The following is a 21,972-nucleotide window of genomic DNA, read 5'->3' on the forward strand; positions in this document are numbered from 1 at the left end:
CCACTGTTGACCCCTGCTGTCCTTTGTGACCTCCTGACCTCTCCTCCTGCTGGGGTGTCAGAGTCAGTATCTGACCGTGGTCAGTATAGGGCTCACTCAAGGCGTTATGACGGTCATTCACCGTAGCACACTCACACACAGGGGATTGATTATTCGGAGTGGTACAGACTCAGGCAATCATAAAAAGGATTAGCAATGGCAGGCCTGAAAATTGCTCCCTACAACAGTCGCCCTTTTAGATGTCTATAAATAAATGAACCGGATCTGTCTGAAATCTTTAACCTAATATCCAAAGCACACACATGTGACCTGTTTTAACTGCTTGCTCAGGGAGGGATTCGGACCCATGCTCTCCCGCGTGTGAGGCGGATTTGCTAACAGTTGCGCCAATAGGGACCTCCATCTTGGACGGACTGTAAGTGCTCCTTCGAGGAGTGAGTTCATCCAACCCCTCGCTACCCCTACCTGAGACTCACGAGGACATTTTGTCACTTGGTTACCTCGCACGCAGTCACACACAAACACACACTTTCACAAACTACCCGCTCACACCCGACGTGGACTCACGCAGTAGCGGTGTGTGGCCGGCGGGGAACAGCTGCGGGTTCGGGCGGGTCTGAGTTGACTCCCTCCTCGGGAGTCCCGTCTGGGGCAGAGACAGTTACTAAATATAGTCTGCCTCTTTTATCTCCCGCCTAAATTATTTATCAGACAGCTCCATCGCAGTGAAGACTCCTGGTCCGGGTCATCGGTCTCACACCGTCTGGGCGCTTTGTAGCGAGACGACAAGGTCTCGGCCCCAATTCAGCAGTGTTCCTGTTCTGTCTCAGCACAGAGTCGGGTAGTAGTCTACCTCGTCAGGGCCGATGCTGCCCACTGAGCAAAGACACGTCTAAAAGACATCTTTTAGATGTCTTTTTCGTCTTTTTCGGACGTCCAAAGACATCCCATTAGGAGCCAGAATGAAAGTTTTTTTAGACGTTCAGATATTGAACCCGTTCTGCACGTCCACAGACGTCTTAGAGGGGTCCAAGCCAGACGTTTGAATATTGAGGGGTCCAGCAGACGTACAAATGGAGTTCTGGTCCGACGGACGTTATTAAGACATGATCTGAACGTCTCCCTGACGTTGTGTGTTTGCTGGGTGTGGCGGCTACCAGCAAACTCTGTGAAGTGGTATCCACATGCAGGGACTCTCTCTCTACACAGAACGCTGAACGCACAGTGACTGTAGAGCTTTGGGACTCGGTATAGGACCAGCTTTCTGGATTTCACTAAAACCAGATCGCTGTTTGTGGCATGACTTTCTTTATAGACACTGGGTCTTTGTAAATTACACTGCTGTCTGTGTAAGCCAACCAGCACTCTCACTCTCCTCCACAGTGGCCAACCGGACGCCGGAACAGGAATGCTAAATACATACAAGCAGAAAGCACACATGTCATTATAGGACAAACCTCAGCCTTGGCTCCGCTCCTTCACTCCCAATTTACTCTCCCTCCACAAAGGCAGTTGAATTACTGTGGGAGATCACTGCATTGATCTGCCTGACCCATTCTTGAATCAATGTTGGCTCAGTAGGAAATACTGTTCAGGCTATATTACTTCAGGATCTATGAAAGTGGGTCAACTGTGTTCCCAGTTCCCTCATGAAGTATGAGGAGGAAAACTATGAAAGAATCATATATATATTTCTGATACACGTTCAAACTGATTTTTGTTTGCTTGATACAGCTTCTGACAAAGTATTGCTCTTTCACAGAGAGTTAGCTAGGATCTCTGGTCTTATTTGCATGTTCTGTCACATACATTATCCTAGTGCTAATTCACACCTACAGCTCATCAGCCAATTAACACAGTTGCATTTTTCCTCCCCTAAAGGCAAATGTAACTGTGAATGCTGGGAACAACAGATACAAGAATGCTGGGAACACTAATAAATAGAATATCAAACTCTTTTCCTGTCAATACTTCATTGTCCTCTTAACAGTAATTCTCTGTCACTTGAGTGACAAAAGCTGTATGAATAGATATCCTTGTTATGAATAGATTTCCTCATTGGCGCAGGCCTACACTTGCGAAGCATCCCATAATTCTGGAGAGCAGATGATGTAAGTGTCCGGCCGTAGGGGACGGGCCCGTGGGACAGACGCGCAGCTGGACGCAGATAAGGACGCGCTCGCTTCACGTCTGGCCTTGTCTTATCAAACAGCAGCCTCCGGTTGAGCCTACGAGGGGTGAGACATGGAGCACAGCTCAGCGCTGCAACACTGGTGTGTGTGTGTGTGTGTGTGTGTGTGTGTGTGTGCGCGTGTGTGTGTGAGAGAGTTTCTGTGTGTGGTATGTGTGTGTGTGGGTGTTTGTGTGTGTGAGTGTGTGTGGTGTGTGTGAGTTTCTGTGTGTGTGTGTGTGTGTGTGTGTGTGTGTGTGGTGTGTGTGTGTGGGAGAGAGAGTTTCTGTGTGTGGTGTGTGTGTGTGTGTGTGTGTGTGTGTGTGTGAGAGAGAGAGAGAGAGTTTCTGTGTGTGTGTGTGTTTGTGTGTGTGAGTGTGTGTGTGTGTGTGTGGTGTGTGTGTTTCTGTGTGTATGTGTGGTGTGTGTGTCTGTGTGTGTGTGTGTGTGTGTGTGTGTGTGTCTGTGCACGTGCGTGCACATGTACATACCCCATATGTACGTACTGTGTTTTCAAGAGCATGTTTTTCATTCAAATGTTTATTGGCAACTGCCCTTATGTGAGTGTTTTTTCATACACATCGCTGTGGAATGCGCCGTATTCCTGAATAAACACTGACCACATCCGGCCTCTCTTGCCCTGACTTCTGGCTCCTTCCATTGATCGGCCCGGCAAATTTATTAGCCATTGTGACAGCTTCCTGTACAGGCAGGAGCAACAGGGGGAAAGGAAGACGTACACAGATAAGTCATCAGAAACAGTGTACACAATACCTATTGTGTTTTAATTGCAGGTCCCCTGCCTTTGGAATGTTTTCCACATAGCCCCTGTATGAGTTTGTGTGTGTGTGTGTGTGTGTGTGTGTGTGTGTGTGTGTGTGTGTGTGTGTGTGTGGTCACTATTGCACGTACATACCAACATATCCGACACGGTCATGGAACTTGGGTTGTGGCATGGCATCTGGAAAAATAAAAGAGCAAGGTTAACAAAACAGAACAAGAAAAGAAAATGGGCAGGACCAGTAAATTCCATGGCAAGACAAATAAACCCTTGACAATGGCTTTGAATCACTGACCTTGACATTTGACCCTATAGTGGTACTAGGGTAATTCACAGTTTCGGTCAGGAAATTGCCAGTAAGCCTGAACTATGGAAGCATATCTTCAGTACGGATTTCCTTTCATCAGTCAAAATGTGATCGCATATTCAACAATGTTGCCGTGGAGATCAGAAACATTGCTACATAGGCTGTTATTTCCCTCATAGTCAGAGAACAGTTAATGACACAAGCATGTAAGTTTGGCCTCGCGGTTGAGCTTACCTCCTAACAGAGCCATGACCTTTGACCTTGCCCCGGGGGGTCAGCCCTGCTTCTGCACGATGAGCACATGCGATGACATGCCGGCGTCAGGCCCTGCCCGCTGACATCAGACACCGCAGCAGCAGCTGCGTGCACGGCTTAGAGGTTTGATTGACAGGTCCCTGTCTCGTCTGAGCGCGCGTCTCTCAGGCTGGGATTCCTCTGCGCTCTGCTGGGTGAGAACTGGCCCCAGGTGAGGAATGCCTGAGAACACATTCATATTCCACCAACCCAGCAAAGGCCAACGACCTCCGAGCACTACTGGCTGAGCTGGGCGGGGTCACATGTAAACACAAGAACATGATCGTGCCAACTGTATGGAAAACAACATCTTTTATAGTATTAGTATGGATCTTCTACCCCCATTTCACAAGCGGACATCCGACTGTCGGCGCATTGTCAGATATATGTCAGTACGCATGTCCTTGTTGATACACGGAGCCGTGGTAAGTCAGTAGAGCCTTGTGTTGAGTCTGGAGAAGGTTGGGATTTACACGCTTCCCATGGAAGCGACGCCATCATCCCCATCGTTGGTTGATTTCTAATTACCACTTTTAGCTATGCTTATTAGTCTGACTGTTTAAGGGCATCTGCCCTCATTAATGGCACTGCCCAGAACACAGAGGAACATTAAATAGCCATTAAGTTTACATGTGGCCAGCATGTTGTCATGACAGCTGATATATGTGCTCAATATCTGGTCAGAGCCCTGGAGCCTCTCCAGTGGTTAACTAGCGGGAGTCTTGGATTCACATCCTCTCACTTTCTCCTCAGTTAGCTTATATCAAATTGAACACTTACAGAATGAGATCCCAGACACGGCTGCACCATACCGAGTGAGTAAACATCGCCATCTAGTGGATAATTCATAGATTGCACTATTTTCTATGCAATCTTACAGTGTATGAAAGAAAGGAACCAGCCAATACATCACAGGACACAATAAATATGCCTTGATTTATTTACATAAAAACACACAAATCACAATTACACATACATATATTCAGAACAACAGCAACTACTGAAGTGCGTCCCCCACACAATAAAGAGGAGGCAGTCCTGTGGAAGCATGTGAGTTACTAGGGTGTTCCCTGGCACACTGCTGGAGATCTAAAACGCAGGTGTGTGTGGTCCAGCCCCAGTGCCCGGCGCCCTCCCGAGTCCTGACCTCATTAGCAGGCAGCAGCTGCTGACTGGGAACGCGGAGGGATCAATAGGTCGGTCTAAACGGCTGCCGAGGCACTTTCATCTGCAAATCACCACTCTGATATGATCTGATGTCGTTGTGGAGGGCTGGGTTCAGATAAACAAGGAAGGCATCTGGGCCCAGAGCAAGGTGCATTATGGTTAACAGCAACAATAAAAAACAGCAATTAAAATTGGCGTTTGAAAAGATATACATGTACATATTATGTTCCCAATCAAGGCGAACTAGAAAGTAAACAGTTTAAAATGTAATTCTTTGGGTCAGATCTGGTAGCTGTGTGTAGTTTTAGCATGTGGCAAAATGGACAGTTCAGTTCTATTGTCTATAGCAATGTGAGCCGATCTTCATCAGACAAACATCTCAAATTGACCACCCAGCTGTGGAGTCAAGTGGACTCTGACATGTGGACAACCTGGGGAGGAGGATCTTCTGAAACACACACACATACACACACACATACACACACACACACACACACACGCACACACACACACAAACACACACACACACACACATAGAAATACGATTACCATACATACCGTAGACACCCCAACATGAGTGAAATGAGTGAGTGAGTGAGTGAGTGAGTGAGTGAGTGAGTGAGTGAGTGAGTGAGTGAGCGAGCGAGTGAGTGAGTGAGTGAGCGAGTGAGTGAGTGAGTGAGTGAAAGAGTGAGCGAGTGAGTGAGTGAGTGAAAGAGTGAGTGAGTCAGTGAGTGAGTGAGCGAGCAAGTGAGCGAGTGAGTGAGCGAATGAGTGAGTGAGTGAAAGAGTGAGTGAGTCAGTGAGTGAGTGAGAGAGCGAGCGAATGAGTGAGCGAATGAGTGAGTGAGTGAAAGAGTGAGTGAGTGAGTGAGTGAGTGAGTGAGTGAGTGAGTGAGTGAGTGAGTGAGTGAGCGAGCGAGTGAGTGAGCGAGTGAGCGAGCGAGTGAGTGAGTGAAAGAGTGAGCAAGCGAGTGAGCGAGCGACTGAGTGAGTGAGTGAGTGAGTGAGTGAGTGAGTGAGTGAGTGAGTGAGTGAGTGAGTGAGTGAGTGAGCGCTTTGTCGGCACAAAGTTGTCAGACAGACATTTGAGACTTTTTCAATGCACACAAAATCAAAGAGCCGGTCCCTGGTCACTGGGCAGGAAGCAGCCCTTATCATCCGAGGTGCCACAGTATCAACATGTGGGTTCTGCTGCCTGCCAGACTGATTCAAAACCCGGAGAGGATGTGGCCCTCTCAGATACCCAAAATCAAGACGTACTGTAGTTGTCTCTTTTTATCTGTGAGGAACTGCTCCCCCCCCTCCTCTCCATCTCTCTTTCTCTGCTAACCTGATTAAGATTGTATAATTCAAGGGGCTTCCCCTGGCATGGTGCTGATCATTAGGCCCTGTCGTCGTTTAAGTCTACAGTGTTGATAGGGAGGATGGGTGGTGTGTTCACTCAGTGGAGATGAGGGACACAAAGAGGACTATTGTCTGCCGACAGTCTTGAGTGAGCAATCGCAAAGTGGCACAGCCTGGCATGATTCTGTCTGGCACCAACGGTTACACTGAGCCCACTGTGTGTTCAGTGTCCAACGCCACGGTCTCCCGAGCAGCACCGTAATCACACAACAAAACAAACAAACTGATTTAACATTTCTCGCATTTTTGTAACTTGTGAGTTATACTCCCGTGATGCAAAAGTAGATTCACCTGAGATGGATCAACCCGACTACAGCTTTGTCCATGGTGAGTGTTATTACCTGAGGTCAGTGTCTGGGCTGCCTTCCTGTCCTGTGTGATGTAGAGCGACGTCATGAGGAAGAACAGCCCCCCCAGGACCCCCACGAAGGGGCAGAGCAGGAAGCTGTACTCCAGACTCCGGAAGCGCCACTCAAGTGACTCAGGGTTGTATCTCCCCAGGGCATCCGAAATCTACAGACGCGTGGAACAAGATATGCGTGTGGTCAAAAGTAGGTCACAAATACGGTTCATCAAAGCTACAGTATATTTCGACGGTAAATACAGTATGCCGGGAATATCTATCTCACTTTACCGCCGTGAGAAATAGCCTTACCGTGCCGATCAGGAAGGGACTCCCTGCATCACCAAGGAGATGACAGACCAAAATCTGCAGTGCTTCAGCGGTAGCTCTCCTGGTTGGTACTACGACATACTGCAAAGCAAAAGTATCACAGGCAGACAGCAACTCAGCGACTTCCAATCACATCGGGATCACATGTTTCATCTAGTGGGTGAATACCACTCACCAACAGGATGTCAGCTATAATGGCAAAGTTCAGTGATAGTAGAGTCACCCCAATGGCAATGAACACCTGGGAATAGAGATGTGGACATTTACTAACATAATCACCTGTGCAGAGTTTACTTACTTTAAAGCAGATGTGTAACTGCATTATATTAAAGTCATGTGATGTGCCTTGGTTGGTGAATGTTTGTATTTGTACTGTTCATGCACTAAGTTAGGCTCTTAGGTGCTTAAAGACATAGACTTATGTGTTCTGGTGAATACTGTAGTAGTACACTTGACTTCATTGAATGCATTTATTGTAATTGGTTTTGGATGAAAGGAGCTGCTAAAGGACTGTAATGTAATATGTAATGTAATGAACGTCCGTGAGAGCAAGAGATGGTTTCTTACATAAGTGCCTGGAATGCTGGTGGCTGCCAGTACGATAGCGGCGAAGAGACAGGGGGCGGAGCCGAGCATGCCCACTGCGCAGATCAGTGGGTCGGCATTGGGCACCTTGTCTCTCAGCTTTCTGGAGATGACCGAACCCAGGACCACTCCCAGAATCCCTGTCCCCACCGTTATTGCCCCGAATATGTAGCTGCACATCGAAAATAAAATCCGTTTTCAAGCATTCGGGAAATACAAATGAACACTGTTTGAAGGAACGGGAGAAGGTGAGGAGTGTGGCGGTACCTGTTGGAGGTGTCGCAGGGCTCTGTCGTGCAGGGGGGCCTGGTCCCCTGGAAGACCAGAGCTCTGGACAGGAAGGTGGGGGTCCAGAAGGCCAGGGCCCCCATCAGAAAGACCATGGCCGTCACTCCCATAGAGGACCACACAAAACTCTTACTGGAGAAAGAGATATGAGCACCGATCAACTAGACGTAAACAAACATCGATCAAACAAACAAACTGATATCGAATTACTTGTACTGGTAAGACAAAGCATTTCATTAAGGGGGAAAGACATCTGTTCTGAGTTACTTCTTCAGAAGGTACTTGATATCCTCCAAGTATGAGCTGTGCCCGACGACGCCCGCTCCGTGGGTTTCTGACGCCCCTCTGGGGGGGTTGGGGCACAGGAAGACCAGGAGCACCAGCCCCAGGGAGCCCAGGATGGGGTTGAGCTGACAGAGAGGACTCATGATCAGTAACACATATAACGTTAGCACCTTTAGCGCTGAAACCAAGTTATGACCAAGACAGCCAGGGCACTCGTGAGATAAACATGAAGTTGCATGTAGGGGTTATTGGTGATAGGGGGGAGTTTTATGGAGCAGGGAGTGCACATTGGAAGTGTGTTAACGTTACGTTAACCCTTTTAACCCTGAAAGTACAGTGACAACATTTTGAATATTAATTGGATTTTCCCTATAATACTAGAAAGCGCAGTTTCTCAGCTTTCAGCAAGTGTTGGAGTGAGGAAATTTGTAGATTTGTTAGATATTTTTTTTATATTATTAAATATTTGTTAGATATTTTTAAAATGTTGCCGGTGACGTGGTCGTATCGAAAGGGTTAAAGATTCCATGTGAAATGTAATGCTCACCCGTAGGGCCCAACGCCAGTCCCCTGTGGCACTGGTGATGTAGGATGCTGTGACGTATCCAAGACCACTAAAACACACACACATGACAATCACAATGACTTAATACAATCATATTTCACCTCTGCCTTAGCAATTACCTACAGTGGAATTTCTATCTTAAATCTGGGTCATCAAGTAATTTGCTGTTTTCTGCCAGCTTTCGTTGTCTCCCGTTTATATCAATAAGCCCCAGACGAGGTGAAACCATTGTGAGGAAATAGCACTATCAGCTTTCCCTAGGAATGTTTGTTGGTACAGTATGTTATGCATGGTTTATAATTTAGGTTACAGTACAAAACGTGTTGCTTTCAAGTTTGTTTGTTTTTTTAGCTTTTCACACAGCATCAATTCTACTTGACCCTGAGGCCCAAAAGGACAGCACGCAATGGATGGATTGGGTTCAATGGGTTCAAGGATTCGGATTTACCATGTGTGAGATACAGGTACCAGGTACTGTATAATGAAATGTACAAACAACTGAGAATAAAAAGGAAGGCCTATCTCCCACAAGAAAGGAGAGAGCGCAAAATATGGGGTTTACAATCAATCAATCAATCAATCAAAGCTTTATTTGTATAGCGCATTTCATACCCAGAGGCAACACAATGCACTTTACAGAGAACAAGGGAGGTGGGCATACGACCCACCTCTACATATTCCAGAGGGAAGCAAAAAAACAATATCACCCAGGGGCCAGATAAGTGAGCTGTAAAAAATTCTTCCCTGACCCCTCTCAACAAGGCGATCGAGCAAGCTCCTGGAGTATGTTTGTCTACCGGCTAAGAACATTTATAAAGCAATAAATAACATTAAATTACATTTTCAGAGTAAGAGAGGCTAAAAACATCATAGGAGAGACATGGCAAACACTGGTGTATGTCTGTGTGTGCGTGAATGTGCCTGGGCCCAGATAGAGGCAGGGGTTGGGGTAGGGAGGGGGTAGGAAAAGGATACGGACCCGGGTTAGGGTGAGGGGAATGGGATCTGAGCCCAGGACTGGTGTATGTCTGTGTGTGTGCGAGTGTGCCTGGGTCCAGGTAGAGGCAGGGGTCAGGGGTAGGGTGGGGGGTAGGAAAAGGATACGGACCCGGGTTAGGGTGAGGGGAAGGGGGTACTGGGCCCAGGCCTAAAGCCGGAAGTGGACTGGTGTATGTCTGTGTGTACGTGTGTGTGTGTGTTAACTAATTGCTACGACATCCACAGCAGACACAGGGGGATCTATCGGACTCAGGACAATAGCATGACTGGAAGGAATTTAACCTTCCAACAGGGATGAAAATGTAGAAGGCTGAGATCATAATGGTCCTCTTGCCGCCAGAGAAGAGGTCCCCTATCAAAGTGGGAGCGATGGTAGCGTAGCTGGCCTCTCCCGTCCCAGCCAATCCTCTGGACAGCACCAGCAACCAGAAGTACTGAGGGGACAGCGACACACAGGGTACAGGCTTACAGCGGCTCATCCACAGTCATATCTAATAACATCACCTGTTTTTATGTATTTTCTAAAACAAAAGTCTCTGTCTGATCTCTGACCGGTTGATGTCAACCATTTCCATTGGGAAACATCAAATCATTTACAATAATGTGAGAGCAGCACGTCTATTTCAATCTATCAACATTCATTAATACATTTACCGACTGTGTGACGAAAGAGCTGATCAAGGTGGTCACCAGCCACACACTCAGCCCACCAATGATGATGTACTTCCTGTTGTAGCGGTCGCCCAGATAACCAAAGACAGGAGCCAAGAATATGAAACTGCAGACGAAAACTGTGAACGTGTTAACATTTTGTACATCACAGGTTTCATATCTATACCATCATGAGACAAGGTGAGTCGTGCAGTTAGAGGGAGTGGGCCACCAGAAACCTATCTCCTCAACGCTATCTGTTGTGCCTACCATGACACTTGGCACATTGTGATTGTAGTTTCTAATATACTAGCAATTCTGAACAAAATGGGTGAAAGACAAGCTTGTTGCAGATGAGTGAGCCTTGTGTTGGCTTCCTGAGGCATCCCTATTGCCTACATTATGGTGTAAAGTGAGAGATAATCTGTTTTCTAACACACATGCAGGAACAGATGGTAAAAAGTGCACTGTAAACATGTTGGCCCTCATGCATGAGTGGAAAACATGAAAATATGAATATATGATGAAATGTGCACTCAGATTTGCCCAGATGAAACACCTCCACTCCGTCCAAATAGCCCAATGAGACTTTTTCGGCCGCCCCCACAAGTTGGGGGTAAACATTAGGGTGTTATAGAATGTGTTGTAACACAAGTTAAGTTTTCAAAACAGGTTTCAAAACGATCTTTTAACATTTTTTCTAAGATTGAAGTTCACCTGGGCCGGTAGAGCAGACCTATATCTTCTAAGTAATTTGTTGTTTTGCATGGAATGAGGAAAGAAGTCATCACTTGGAATGCAAGTGATTGAACATTTTATGAAAACAACAACAGGCAATTGGTTTTTACTTCCTGTAAAATAATACATTTTGAGTATGAACAAAGGTCATTCAAGGAGATGGTACAGTGATTTCCTACAGGCCTCATATGCAACAGTATTGATATTAACAAATGCATGTTAGCCTATTAGACATTGTGTCTTCAGGTTTGCATGTCATTCAAACCAGCTGCAATCAACATATCAATGCATGCATCTGCCCATTACATTGGCCAGACTCAAACAAACAGCCTATAAGGAACCTTTGTGCATTTGAGGACAACACTGCCCGTTGCTCATGGGCATTCGTATTGCCTGATGGTGGGGGCCTACGTTGAAACCATTGTGCATTTGAGAAGCCTATTACATGTAGCGTGTGGCCAAATATGGGTTGTACTGCCTGCTTTGTAGCCAGGAAATGTGCTTACGTGACAGTTGGATACCCACACATGACCAGGCCATACACCATACTTAAATCTATCCAGCTGTACCTAAACAACAATCGTCTAATCTCTGACAAATTTCCCTAATGGGACTATAAAGTATATCGTATCATAATCTATCCTGTGAAATACAATGACTAACTAGTAAAAACTGAAAATCCTAATACTAACTTCACTTAAATAAAATAGGGCATATCTGTCATCTGACAAACAACAGTCATGAGAACTATAAAACCACAGATTCTATTAGTGCTCACAGGATGTTCGTTGTCATCCGAAGTGATATGATTGTGTCCTGTGTGGGGTCAAATAAGGAGGGGATCTCTGTAGGCTACAATGCTTTTATAAAGGTTGTGAGTGTATACAGCATCATATTATATATATATATATATATATATATATATATTATATATACAGTATATACCTGTCTGTAGTAGTCCAGAAGTGCTGTCATTTAAACCAAAGAATTTCTGGATACTGAGAAGGATCCCTTGGAGAAAAAGAAACAAGTCTTGTGTAAGCACAGTGTCATGTACTGTGTGTGTGTGTGTGTGTGTGTGTGTGTGTGTGTGTGTGTCAACCTTTTTCCAGTGAAGGGCAGCATCTGACCTGCGATTGTGTACCGATCCATATAGTTTAGTAAGTTCACATAGCAGAGAATAGCTACTGTTATGTAGGAACGCGTTGGTGAGATCCCCCTGGTCTCAGCTGTGGGAGGCCCAGGTGTTTGTGGGCTATCAGCAATGGAGCCGTAATGAGAAGCTGAAGTGGGACCATTTTGGCGGGACATCACTGGTCCCCTTGTCTCCATGGTAACAAGCTCTTTCGTCCCACGCCTGACAAAGGAAATGGACAAATGTAAATGTCTTGAGTAACAGTCTAGTATAGTATGGACATTCGGACACAGCCTTTGAGAGTTGTAGAGAAATGCTCACCAATGGTTAGGGTTGATTACACAGAGAATGACTTGCCTTATTAAAGTGAGTTAGATTAGATACCCCCAAGGCTACTGATCTATTGATTCAAATGGCTTCTCTTTTCATCACCTTGCTTTTCATGCTCAACATTTACACGGTACTCCACTCTCAAGCCGTGTCTGCACTTTGCAAGTATGAGGTTAACCATGAACAGCTGACCTTGCATCAATTTTTATTTCCCGTTGAAACTGTTTCCTGCGATGTGAGCATATAATATTGTTGCAGAGGATTGCGAACTGACATGTTGTTGCTTTTCCAGTAAGTATAGCAGAACCTCAAGGAAGCAGCCATATGGAGGCGTATCTTCCTCTTTCACGGAACTTGGCAACGAGTAGCCTACGACCACAGAGACAGAGAAGTAAACGTCTATCTCACGAGGGTATTTTTTTGTAAATTGTTTCCTCAACAACCTAAAATGAAAATTTCACTCAAGTCGAAATAAACATATGACAGATTGAGGCTATATGCATTAGCCTGGGTCCAGATGTTTCTTCGATGGGACCACTGATTGTTGAAGTTCTGAGTGTGGCTGACAATTTTCTGTCAGGTTAATTAGAGTTTATGAGGGGGACGGTTCTTACAGACCTGCATACACAGTGCAAACAGAAAATGAAAGTGCAGAAATAAATCCATGTTTAAATCCATGTTTAGCCTATGTTTAGACGCTCCGATCGTTAGAGGAAACATAAGTAGGCTAACCATCAATAGAGATAAGAAATGATTTCCAGATGATAGACGATTGTTCTGGAACTGTGCGCAACTCTTTATCACCATGCAGAAATGATAGCCTACCTGCACCCTCAAATTAAGCATTATAAAGCAGTACAAGCAAACGGAACTATATGGCAAACAGCATACAGAAAGGTTTGTTTCACAGAAAGCAGTGGTCGATTAGCCCATAAACTCACATGACGGCTATAAACTGAGTATTTTCAAATCAAATCGAAGTTACCGAGAAATCTAACAGCAGACTACATACTGGTTAATGAAGTCTTGATAAGGTCGGCTTATTCCATCTTGTTTGTTGTCATATTGCCCCAATCTGTCTCTGAGCCTGTTGAGAGGGAGTATCCTATTTAGAGATCCTAGACTCTATTAAGATGTGCCGCTGGGATATTAAGTTAGCAAAGGTTCCAGCCCCCTTTGGGCTGGTCATATGCTTTCACACAGTTGCTCATTAGGCCGGGAGCCAGGACCAGCGTCAGGATGCTTTCTGATAAAGTTTTTTTTTGTTTACCTCCGTCCTAGCAACAGGCGAGAGGTAATGTTTTCGGTGGCGGGTGTTTGTTACCTCCGCCCCAGCCAGGGGTGTAGTGGTAAATACAGAGGTGGGTAAACTGTTGAGTGCAGAATGAGTTTACCCACCTTGTTTTCCCTCATTGATTAACGCAGTTGATCAGAAAGCTGAGTAAACTCTCAGCCTAATTTTAAAGGATAAGTACACTGAATTTCATGTTTAGCCCTATTCCTGGCTTCCCTGGCATGTATCTGACTAGTAGGGCCTACAGATTAAAATATTTCTGTTTTGTGCAGTACAGAGTTCTGTGTCAATAACGTCAGCGTGTGCGCCCTGGCTCTTTGCTAGCTATGGGCACACTGGAAAAACTCTAAAAAGTATGATATATGTATTTCAAGTTCAGGAATTAGGCTACATATTACCAAGCTCTGAAGTAATTCTGTAAACACCATAGGTCCTTTCACCTCTGCATTTCGAAACAACAGCTAACTTGTAAACAGTACTACTTTCACCAAACATACAACAACCATCTCTTCACGCTGTAAACCTCCACGACAAAATTCATCCGCGCTGCGGTGTACGGAGGTTTACAGCGTGAAGAGATGTTTTTTTCTTTTTTTAAATGTAAAAAGCGCTTATAACTTTTTACAACAATAATCTAGGAACTGACTGGGCATGGGTATAGCCTACTACCATGTTGTACCATGTCAAAGTATTTGCAGATATCTAAAATAAAAAATAAAAAAAGGAAATGGCAGGCATTTGAAATTTTACCATTTTGGCAAATTGGGAAACTAATGCTAATATAGCACACAAAACTCATCATTCATTCTTATGAACACTTTACCGGAATCGGATTCAGTGACCAACGCACTTGTGTATTCTTGGGTATTCTCTGCATCAAGATATGATAAGGACAAGTCGTTCCGTTAAATAATGTGTGATTTGTGGCATTATAAAGTTAGCTCTTTATGCTAATAATTTAACCATTTTAACCATAAACTTACCAATCCTGCTCTTTTTAGCTGTGACTAGCACCTCTATAGCTCTATAACTCTGTCAGTGGGTCTGTCCACAAAAATTGGGTCTGGCATGCACATGTGCATACAGTATGTGGTTACAGCTATTATGAATTTGCGCTTGTTTGGACTAGGATTACGCAAAAACTACCAGACCGCCTTTCATGAAACTCGGTGGAGGGGTGTAGCATGGAACAATTTAGAATCTGTACAATTTTGGTACACAGAGCCACAAAATGCATTCAGGGTCAGAGGTCTGTGCTCTCTGAGCACCATTTTTTCACTTATTTCTTGTTGGCCCAAGGTATACTGAAGGCACAAGTTGATAATCACAAGTTGATAATGGACATCCCCAACCTGGCCCCATTTGGAATGTTCCAGGTGAAATTAATGAAAATTAGTGCTGATCGATTGAAAAACATAATTGAGTTAATCACAATAATAGGCTATGATTAATCAAAATTAATCACAAGTTTAAAATACTAGTATCTACTTGTATTTTTGGGGGGAGATAAAACAATAAGCCATATGTGTGATAAATAATAGGCTAAATAAATGCATGCGAAAGTGGTTAGAACTATGTATTTGAGCGTATACGCCCATCAGCCATAAGCCAGGCTGCACCTGGCCTGGTTTTTACTTGACTTGCTTAGGTAGAAAGCTACATCACTGCAATATGTGCACACAATATGTGCACACAACTTCCATCTGGAAGCTTTTCTGTTACTCAACTTGCTTAGGTGGAAAGACAGTTAGGCTACATCACTGCAATATGTGGACACAACTTCGGTTTTATCTAAACTTCCACCTTCCAGCTTCAGTGAACAGTTACATCACTGCAATATGTGCACACAAATTGCTTCGTTGGAAAGACAGATTAGCCCACAGGTCTAATATACTGCGTGTTATCTCAGCGAGTGTTTACCTGACTAAATATATACCTCCATGACATTTTCTGACTGGGAGTGAGATGCTGAAAAGAAAATATTTTTGCTTGCTGTAGTTAGCTACATCAGTAATGTAGGCACAGTTTAGCCTCTGTCTTCTGATGTTAGTTGATGTTAACTGTTAGTGTAGGGAGATGACTACAGCCCTCAACCCACGTTATCATAGGCACATGATACACACATAGACACCCTCATAGCCTACCTGCTTGGCATGCAGTTGAAAAGAGAAACATCATAGGTGAGCTTGCCAATGTGTCAAAAGTAGCCATAACCAGCAATGGCTGGATAAGTATCAGACAGGATCACTATATTACAGTGACAGTCCACTTTGTAAATGAAGGCCAACTGAGGCAGAAACATCGACCCAGGCAGTGTATGAGTCCCAAAGTGGTAGAGTATCGATAAGAGTATTGTTAAGTATCGGTATCGAAGCAGTATCGGTATCAATACCGGTATTGATACCGATACTGCTTCGATACCGATACTCTTGTACTCTTGTACAATACTCTTGTATTCTCGAAAATACTAACGATACCCATCCCTAGTTTTGAGCCTGCAGCGAAAGATGCGCAGCCGCTCTGCTGTCCAGACGTCATTGGGCAGTTCATTCAGGAAGGGAGGGAGGGAGGGAGGGAGGGAGGGAGGGAGGGAGGGAGGGGGGGAGGGAGGGAGTGACAACCGTACTCCACCATTTGGCCACTACAGCCAAAGACAGGGCCAAACTGAAGTGTGTCATCCCATCCCTGAGAATGTGATGGGCGGCAACCTGCCCTCCCTCCTGACCCTGTACAACTCCAGGGCCGTGAAGCAGGCCAGGAGGATTGCGGCCGACCCCTCCCACCCCGGCCTCAATCTCTTCATGCCCCTCCCCTCAGGCAGGAGGCTGCGGTCCATCAGGACCACGACCGCACGCCACAGAGGCAGCTTCTTCCCCACGGTACATAGGCCTACTGACCTGCATACACAGTGCAAACAGAAAATGAAAGTGCAGAAATAAATCCAGACGACTTCTTCAAATCCTTAAAACAAAACTGACGTGAATCTTCTAAACTGGTGAATTCATCAATATTCAGCTTATGTTTAGACGCTCCGATCGTTAGAGGAAACATAGGCTAACCATCAATAGAGATAACAAATGATTTGTCCAGATGATAGACGATTGTTCTGGAACTGTGCGCAACTCTTTATCAACATGCAACAATGATAGCCTACCTGCACCCTCAAATTAACCATTGTAAAACAGTACAAGCAAACGGAACTATATGGCAAACAGCTTCTTCCCCACGGCCACCAGCCTCATCACCAAGGCTTGTGTCCCCCTCTGACTCCCCGGCCCACCCTGGACCCCGCCACCGTTGAGACACTTGCACATGACCACCGAATGTAGGCTACTGTACATAGGACGCCTCGCACTCACATATCACGCCGCACACACCATATACCCATACACATAGTCCCATACACATTACACTCTGCACAGCACACTCACTGAATATACACTGACCACACTACATTTTGTATATTGTTTTGTATTACCTCTGCCCCAGCGACAGCGCAGGGTGAGAGGTTATGTTTTCGGTGGTGTGCGTGTGTGTGCATGTGTCACCCGCTCCCTGGTAAAGCTGGTGCTGCCCTCACGCGGCTTCACTGGTCGTAGTGCGCATGCGCTCCTATGAACAGAACGAGAATGTTGAGCAAAACGGACTGGAGAGCAGACGCATAGGCTGACGTTATTTATTGAAGTAGCTAAACAGTCTAATATTGACATTTTCATATTCATTATTTAAGGATCAAACTGGTTAACAATGACGGAGCCTCAGTCAGCACTGTTACTTAGAAGACAGCTGGCAGGTAACGTTAATGTGTTGATAATTTGATGTCTGTGGTTTACTTACCCGGCTAGCTAGCTAGCTTACTTGCTTAACGTTAACGTTAGCGAAGAGAGGCCCAAAGTGGACATAAACTACGTCTTTAGTTCGCTAAATGGCTCGTTGTAGCTCTGACGTTTGCTAGCTAGCAAATGTTAACATAATTATTCAAATCGCGACCTCCGAGTTATAATCAAACGCAGCATTAATAACGTCGTTAGCGCAGCGAGGTTCTGAAGCTCCCCATATGGCTCCGTGTAGTACCTGCAGTGAAAGTCTGAAATAATGGAAAACACTAGCCGGTTGTGGGTAGCTAACATTTTAAGCAATCGCCAGTTTACGTAACAGTTTGAGATCGCGTTTTAAATCTAGCTGGCCATGTTAAAATATATCAGAATATCTAACGGTAATTTCATCAACGTTATTTTGTAAACATGGAACGTCCCGTGAACGTTAGCTACCGCTAACTGCTCCAGGGAATAGTCCTACCCATTTAACACGACGTCCAATCCACGTTTTACACTGCGAGCCTAATGTGACTTGCTAGTTAGCTAGCTAATGCTAGGTGGCGTCTACTGCACTGCCACTGGCGGGACCTTATCACTTCTGTGGGATATTAGCTAGCGTATCTAGCCAATGTTACCACAACCGTCGGTGGTATTTGTAGTATGACCGGGCTGGACTAGCCTTAGCTAGGTAATAATGAATTTATATGCTGAACATGTAGCTAATTAATGAGGCTAGCGTTAGCAGGTGACTAGCTAGCCAGTAAGATGATATGGCGTGCTAGCTTTATGTAACAGTTCGTTTGGCTTGCTCCCCTTTTGTTATTAGTCAATACTCGTGTGCAATACAATACTGTTACTAACGTCAGCTAACAAAGATTTATCTTGCTAGATTCAACACTACTTACTTACGTTACTTAGTCAATGAGCTAGCCAGCTAGCATAATAGTGTAAGATAACGTTAGCATAGCTAGCTAACGTTACGTTGTTTGAGTTGCTGCCTGATTCTTCTTTGTCCTAAGAGCAGAGCTCAGCAGACATAAAATGAGACTACATAGTCTCCCCCACATGGATTCGGCTGCAAAATCGGGTTATAGCGAGGTACTCGTTACCAGCTAGCATAAGAAGGCCATCAACTCACACGCAAAAACGGGTTGTCAATTTAGACATGTGTCTGGTGAACTGTCTGCTAGCCCCCCACAGTGTGGTGTACGATGACACACACCTCTGTTGGAGGGGGCACGACAATCCATGTGGTCGTTGCAGCTGTTCCTTGTGGTCACTGCAAGACTTGTGAGGGTGTTGTGCAATATAAGGGGACTTGATGTTTACACTAAACTTGGTAGGAGATCCCTGACGTTGACCTGCCCTGGATCAATTACTGATCATCTGACCATGAGTCAAGAGGAAGGTGTTCACGTTTCCAAAAAACTAGTAGCTTTGCTGCTGTGAAAAGCTGTTAATTAGTGGCGGATGTCGCTTAAAAGCCTTTGTATTTGAATTCCACAAGTTTGTTTACAATTATGCCATGTTACTGACCACAGCTTGCTTGACCCACTTTCTTGACACATCAATACTGTACATTAATATACAATTCAATTATTTAAAATGTCAACACATGTATTGGGCAATAGCTTTAGAAGAGAGCATGTAATAATTTTACCAACAAGCTATTGGTTAAGAAAGCGATAGGCAGTAGATATCAGTGAGACTTATATTTGGAGTCATAGCATTTTGTTAATGCTTTGTTTTCTTTTTTCCAGAGCTGAATAAGAACCCAGTGGAGGGGTTCTCCGCAGGCCTGATAGACGATAATGACCTCTACAGATGGGAAGTCTTAATTATCGGCCCCCCAGACACATTATAGTAAGTCTGAGAGTCTTATTGAAGGGTATGATCTACTATTGCCAGATCTCAGGGGAAATGTATTTGGATGTTGTAATGGGATATTTGTCCTGCAGTGACATTTCTCAGTTATTTGTCAATAATTCTAATTCACCGCTTCAATCTTCTGTCAACCACTGATATCTGACCTTTTGTCTTTGTATTCATGTTTACAGCGAAGGTGGTGTGTTTAAAGCACATCTCACGTTTCCCAAAGACTACCCCCTCAGGCCACCTAAAATGAAATTTATCACGGATATATGGCACCCTAATGGTAAGTACAAGTATTTTATGTACATGTTTAATCTTTTTGCTGTATAACTTGTTTGGCATATGAAATGTCTCCTTAAAGGAGCACCAGAGGTGGAAAGTACCCTAACTTATGAATTCATCATCGTTTTATCATGAATTCTGATTTCTCTTCTGCTTTCTTTCTTCCAGTTGATAAGAATGGTGACGTATGTATTTCTATTTTGCACGAGCCCGGGGAGGATAAGTATGGCTATGAGAAACCAGAGGAGCGCTGGCTACCCATACACACAGTGGAAACCATCATGATTAGTGTTATCTCCATGCTGGCAGACCCAAATGGTGACTCGCCTGCCAATGTGGATGCTGCAGTAAGTGTCATTTCACCTGGCCCTGAAATACGTCTCCCTCATGTCTATCTAGACATAGAAATGTGTACTGTATATGTTAGCCTGAATGTTTATTTTTTCATTCTATAGAAAGAGTGGAGAGAAGACAGACATGGAGAATTCAAAAGGAAGGTGGCCCGATGTGTAAGAAAGAGCCAAGAGACTGCCTTTGAGTGATATTTATCCAGCAACACCTACAGTAGCTTCATTTCAGGGTAAGCGTACTGGACATTTGGTCTTTTCTTTAACAAGCCAGCCAGACCATGCTGCTTTGAATATGTCACGATGATGGTTAAACATTCAGTGCTGTTCCATGGTCTGATATGGAAAGATTTTACCTAAATGGTTGAGTGTTGTATTGACTGCTGTTGCCTTTTAGTTTCATATTCTTGTATTTCACAGGTCTCCAATTGAGAAACAACATGGCACTGTTTCCTGCACTCTACCACCCGATTGCCAGGTTTGTCTTCATTGACTGGCAGAAACAGGCTGGCTACAATAAGCTGCAATAGAACATAACTGCTGACAGAAAACAGCCAAGCAAGTGCCAACTCTAAAACAACAGAAGACGATACAGCATTTTTTGAAGTCTATGAACTGCTACAACATTCAGGAAGATATTGTAAAGACCTGTATATAGCACAGACAAAACCGGATAATATATAAGCTGTTCCTATCCATCCAGCAAGTCACTTAGTACCAAATAAATAGCGCTTGCGTAGTTAGAATTTGAATCCTATAAATTCTTGAAGTTTTTTAGTCCACTTCCCCTTCAGCATCCACTAGTGTGCATTAGTTATGTTACAGGTTATGACAGGAGGGTGTGTAGAAGGCTGAATGGTTAGGATGTGATAATGTTATAGAATCACACTATTGGAAAGATGCATTGATTCAAGAATGACCAGAGTATCAAATGTTTATGGTGGCTTTGGTTGGAGTCATTGGGATGCATAAAAAACAGCATGCTCGGGTTCTCTCTCACTCTTATAGCACTGCAGGTAAAGTCCCCATTTGGATTAGGTTATGTTGGTTTTTGGTTGTTATTTTTTTTGCACCAGGCTCCATAGCCTTTGGAAAAGCGACATACCCATTACTGGCATGCAAAGTTTTTTATTTGATTTGTCTTTTTTCAAAAGTGCCTCCTATTAAATTGCTTGGCAATTGCACCCTGTATGTAAAAGTTAGCGTCAGAAAAGTTGTACAACACAACATAAATCTGTATGTGTGCAAATTATTTTACAACCCTTTTCACCAGGATGATGTACATGCTAATTAAAACATTGGTAACAATTTGGTGTAGCAATAACTTGACCCTGATGTGTGAACAGGTGAACAGTCTTACAGTTTTGATATTCTGAGGTTTGGGTTGATATGGAGCCTGTTTCTCCAATTTACACTTCGTTGTTTTTTATGTTTTTATTTTTATTTTATTTTATTTTATTTCATAGCAGCGCTTGGTTTCCCTTGTGGTATCCTAGGTAGGATTTGTTGTGCATGCTTTAACAATTCTGGCTGGTTGTTTCAGGGGTTTCGTTTAAGAATGTGTGAGTGTATGTGTATGTATGTCCTGTGTATGTTTAAGAATGTGTGAGTGTATGTGTATGTATGTCCTGTGTATGTACTGTATGTCCTGTGTGTGTGTGTATGTGAGTGTGTGTGTGTATGTCCTGTGTGTGTGTGAGTGTGTGTGTGTATGTCTTGTGTATGTGCCCTTTCCTTTGGCACCTCCCCCTATCATTAGTTTTGTCAGTTTCTTTCATTCTGGCTCACTGATGGACTATTACAGTTTACTTGCCTAATGTACAAAGACAAAATACTGATGTATATTTTTCATGTTATGGAAATTGTCACCTGTAGTGAGTTCTTCTAAAATATGATTTTTTTTCAATATTTGTGAGGGTGTTTCTTTCTTATACACTAAGCAAACATTCCATGTGGTATGGTTGTGCTTTAAAGCGCACTTTAT

General features: G+C 44.2%; 2 protein-coding genes across 2 annotated transcripts; one reads left to right on the plus strand and one right to left on the minus strand.

Moving 5' to 3' along the window:
* Positions 1–5,030: 5,030 nt before the first annotated feature.
* spns3 (SPNS lysolipid transporter 3, sphingosine-1-phosphate (putative)) lies at positions 5,031–12,242 on the minus strand (the record flags this gene model as incomplete). Its single annotated transcript, XM_084449881.1, has 12 exons — positions 5,031–5,167; positions 6,468–6,639; positions 6,782–6,880; positions 6,975–7,040; positions 7,367–7,556; positions 7,652–7,804; positions 7,940–8,082; positions 8,505–8,571; positions 9,804–9,955; positions 10,176–10,312; positions 11,856–11,921; positions 12,041–12,242. The coding sequence occupies 12 exons, from the start codon at positions 12,240–12,242 to the stop codon at positions 5,124–5,126; spliced, it is 1,491 nt and encodes a 496-aa protein (XP_084306007.1). The 3' UTR covers positions 5,031–5,123.
* A 5,073-nt stretch (positions 12,243–17,315) lies between these two features.
* Positions 17,316–21,844, plus strand: ube2g1a (ubiquitin-conjugating enzyme E2G 1a). The gene is made up of 6 exons (XM_084449666.1): positions 17,316–17,462; positions 19,248–19,350; positions 19,545–19,642; positions 19,810–19,988; positions 20,097–20,221; positions 20,409–21,844. The coding sequence occupies exons 1-5, from the start codon at positions 17,417–17,419 to the stop codon at positions 20,181–20,183; spliced, it is 513 nt and encodes a 170-aa protein (XP_084305792.1). The 5' UTR covers positions 17,316–17,416; the 3' UTR covers positions 20,184–20,221; positions 20,409–21,844.
* Positions 21,845–21,972: the final 128 nt, after the last annotated feature.

Source organism: Borostomias antarcticus, assembly GCF_949987555.1.
Source record: "Borostomias antarcticus genome assembly, chromosome: 15".
In the NCBI taxonomy this organism is placed as follows: Eukaryota; Metazoa; Chordata; class Actinopteri; order Stomiiformes; family Stomiidae; genus Borostomias; species Borostomias antarcticus.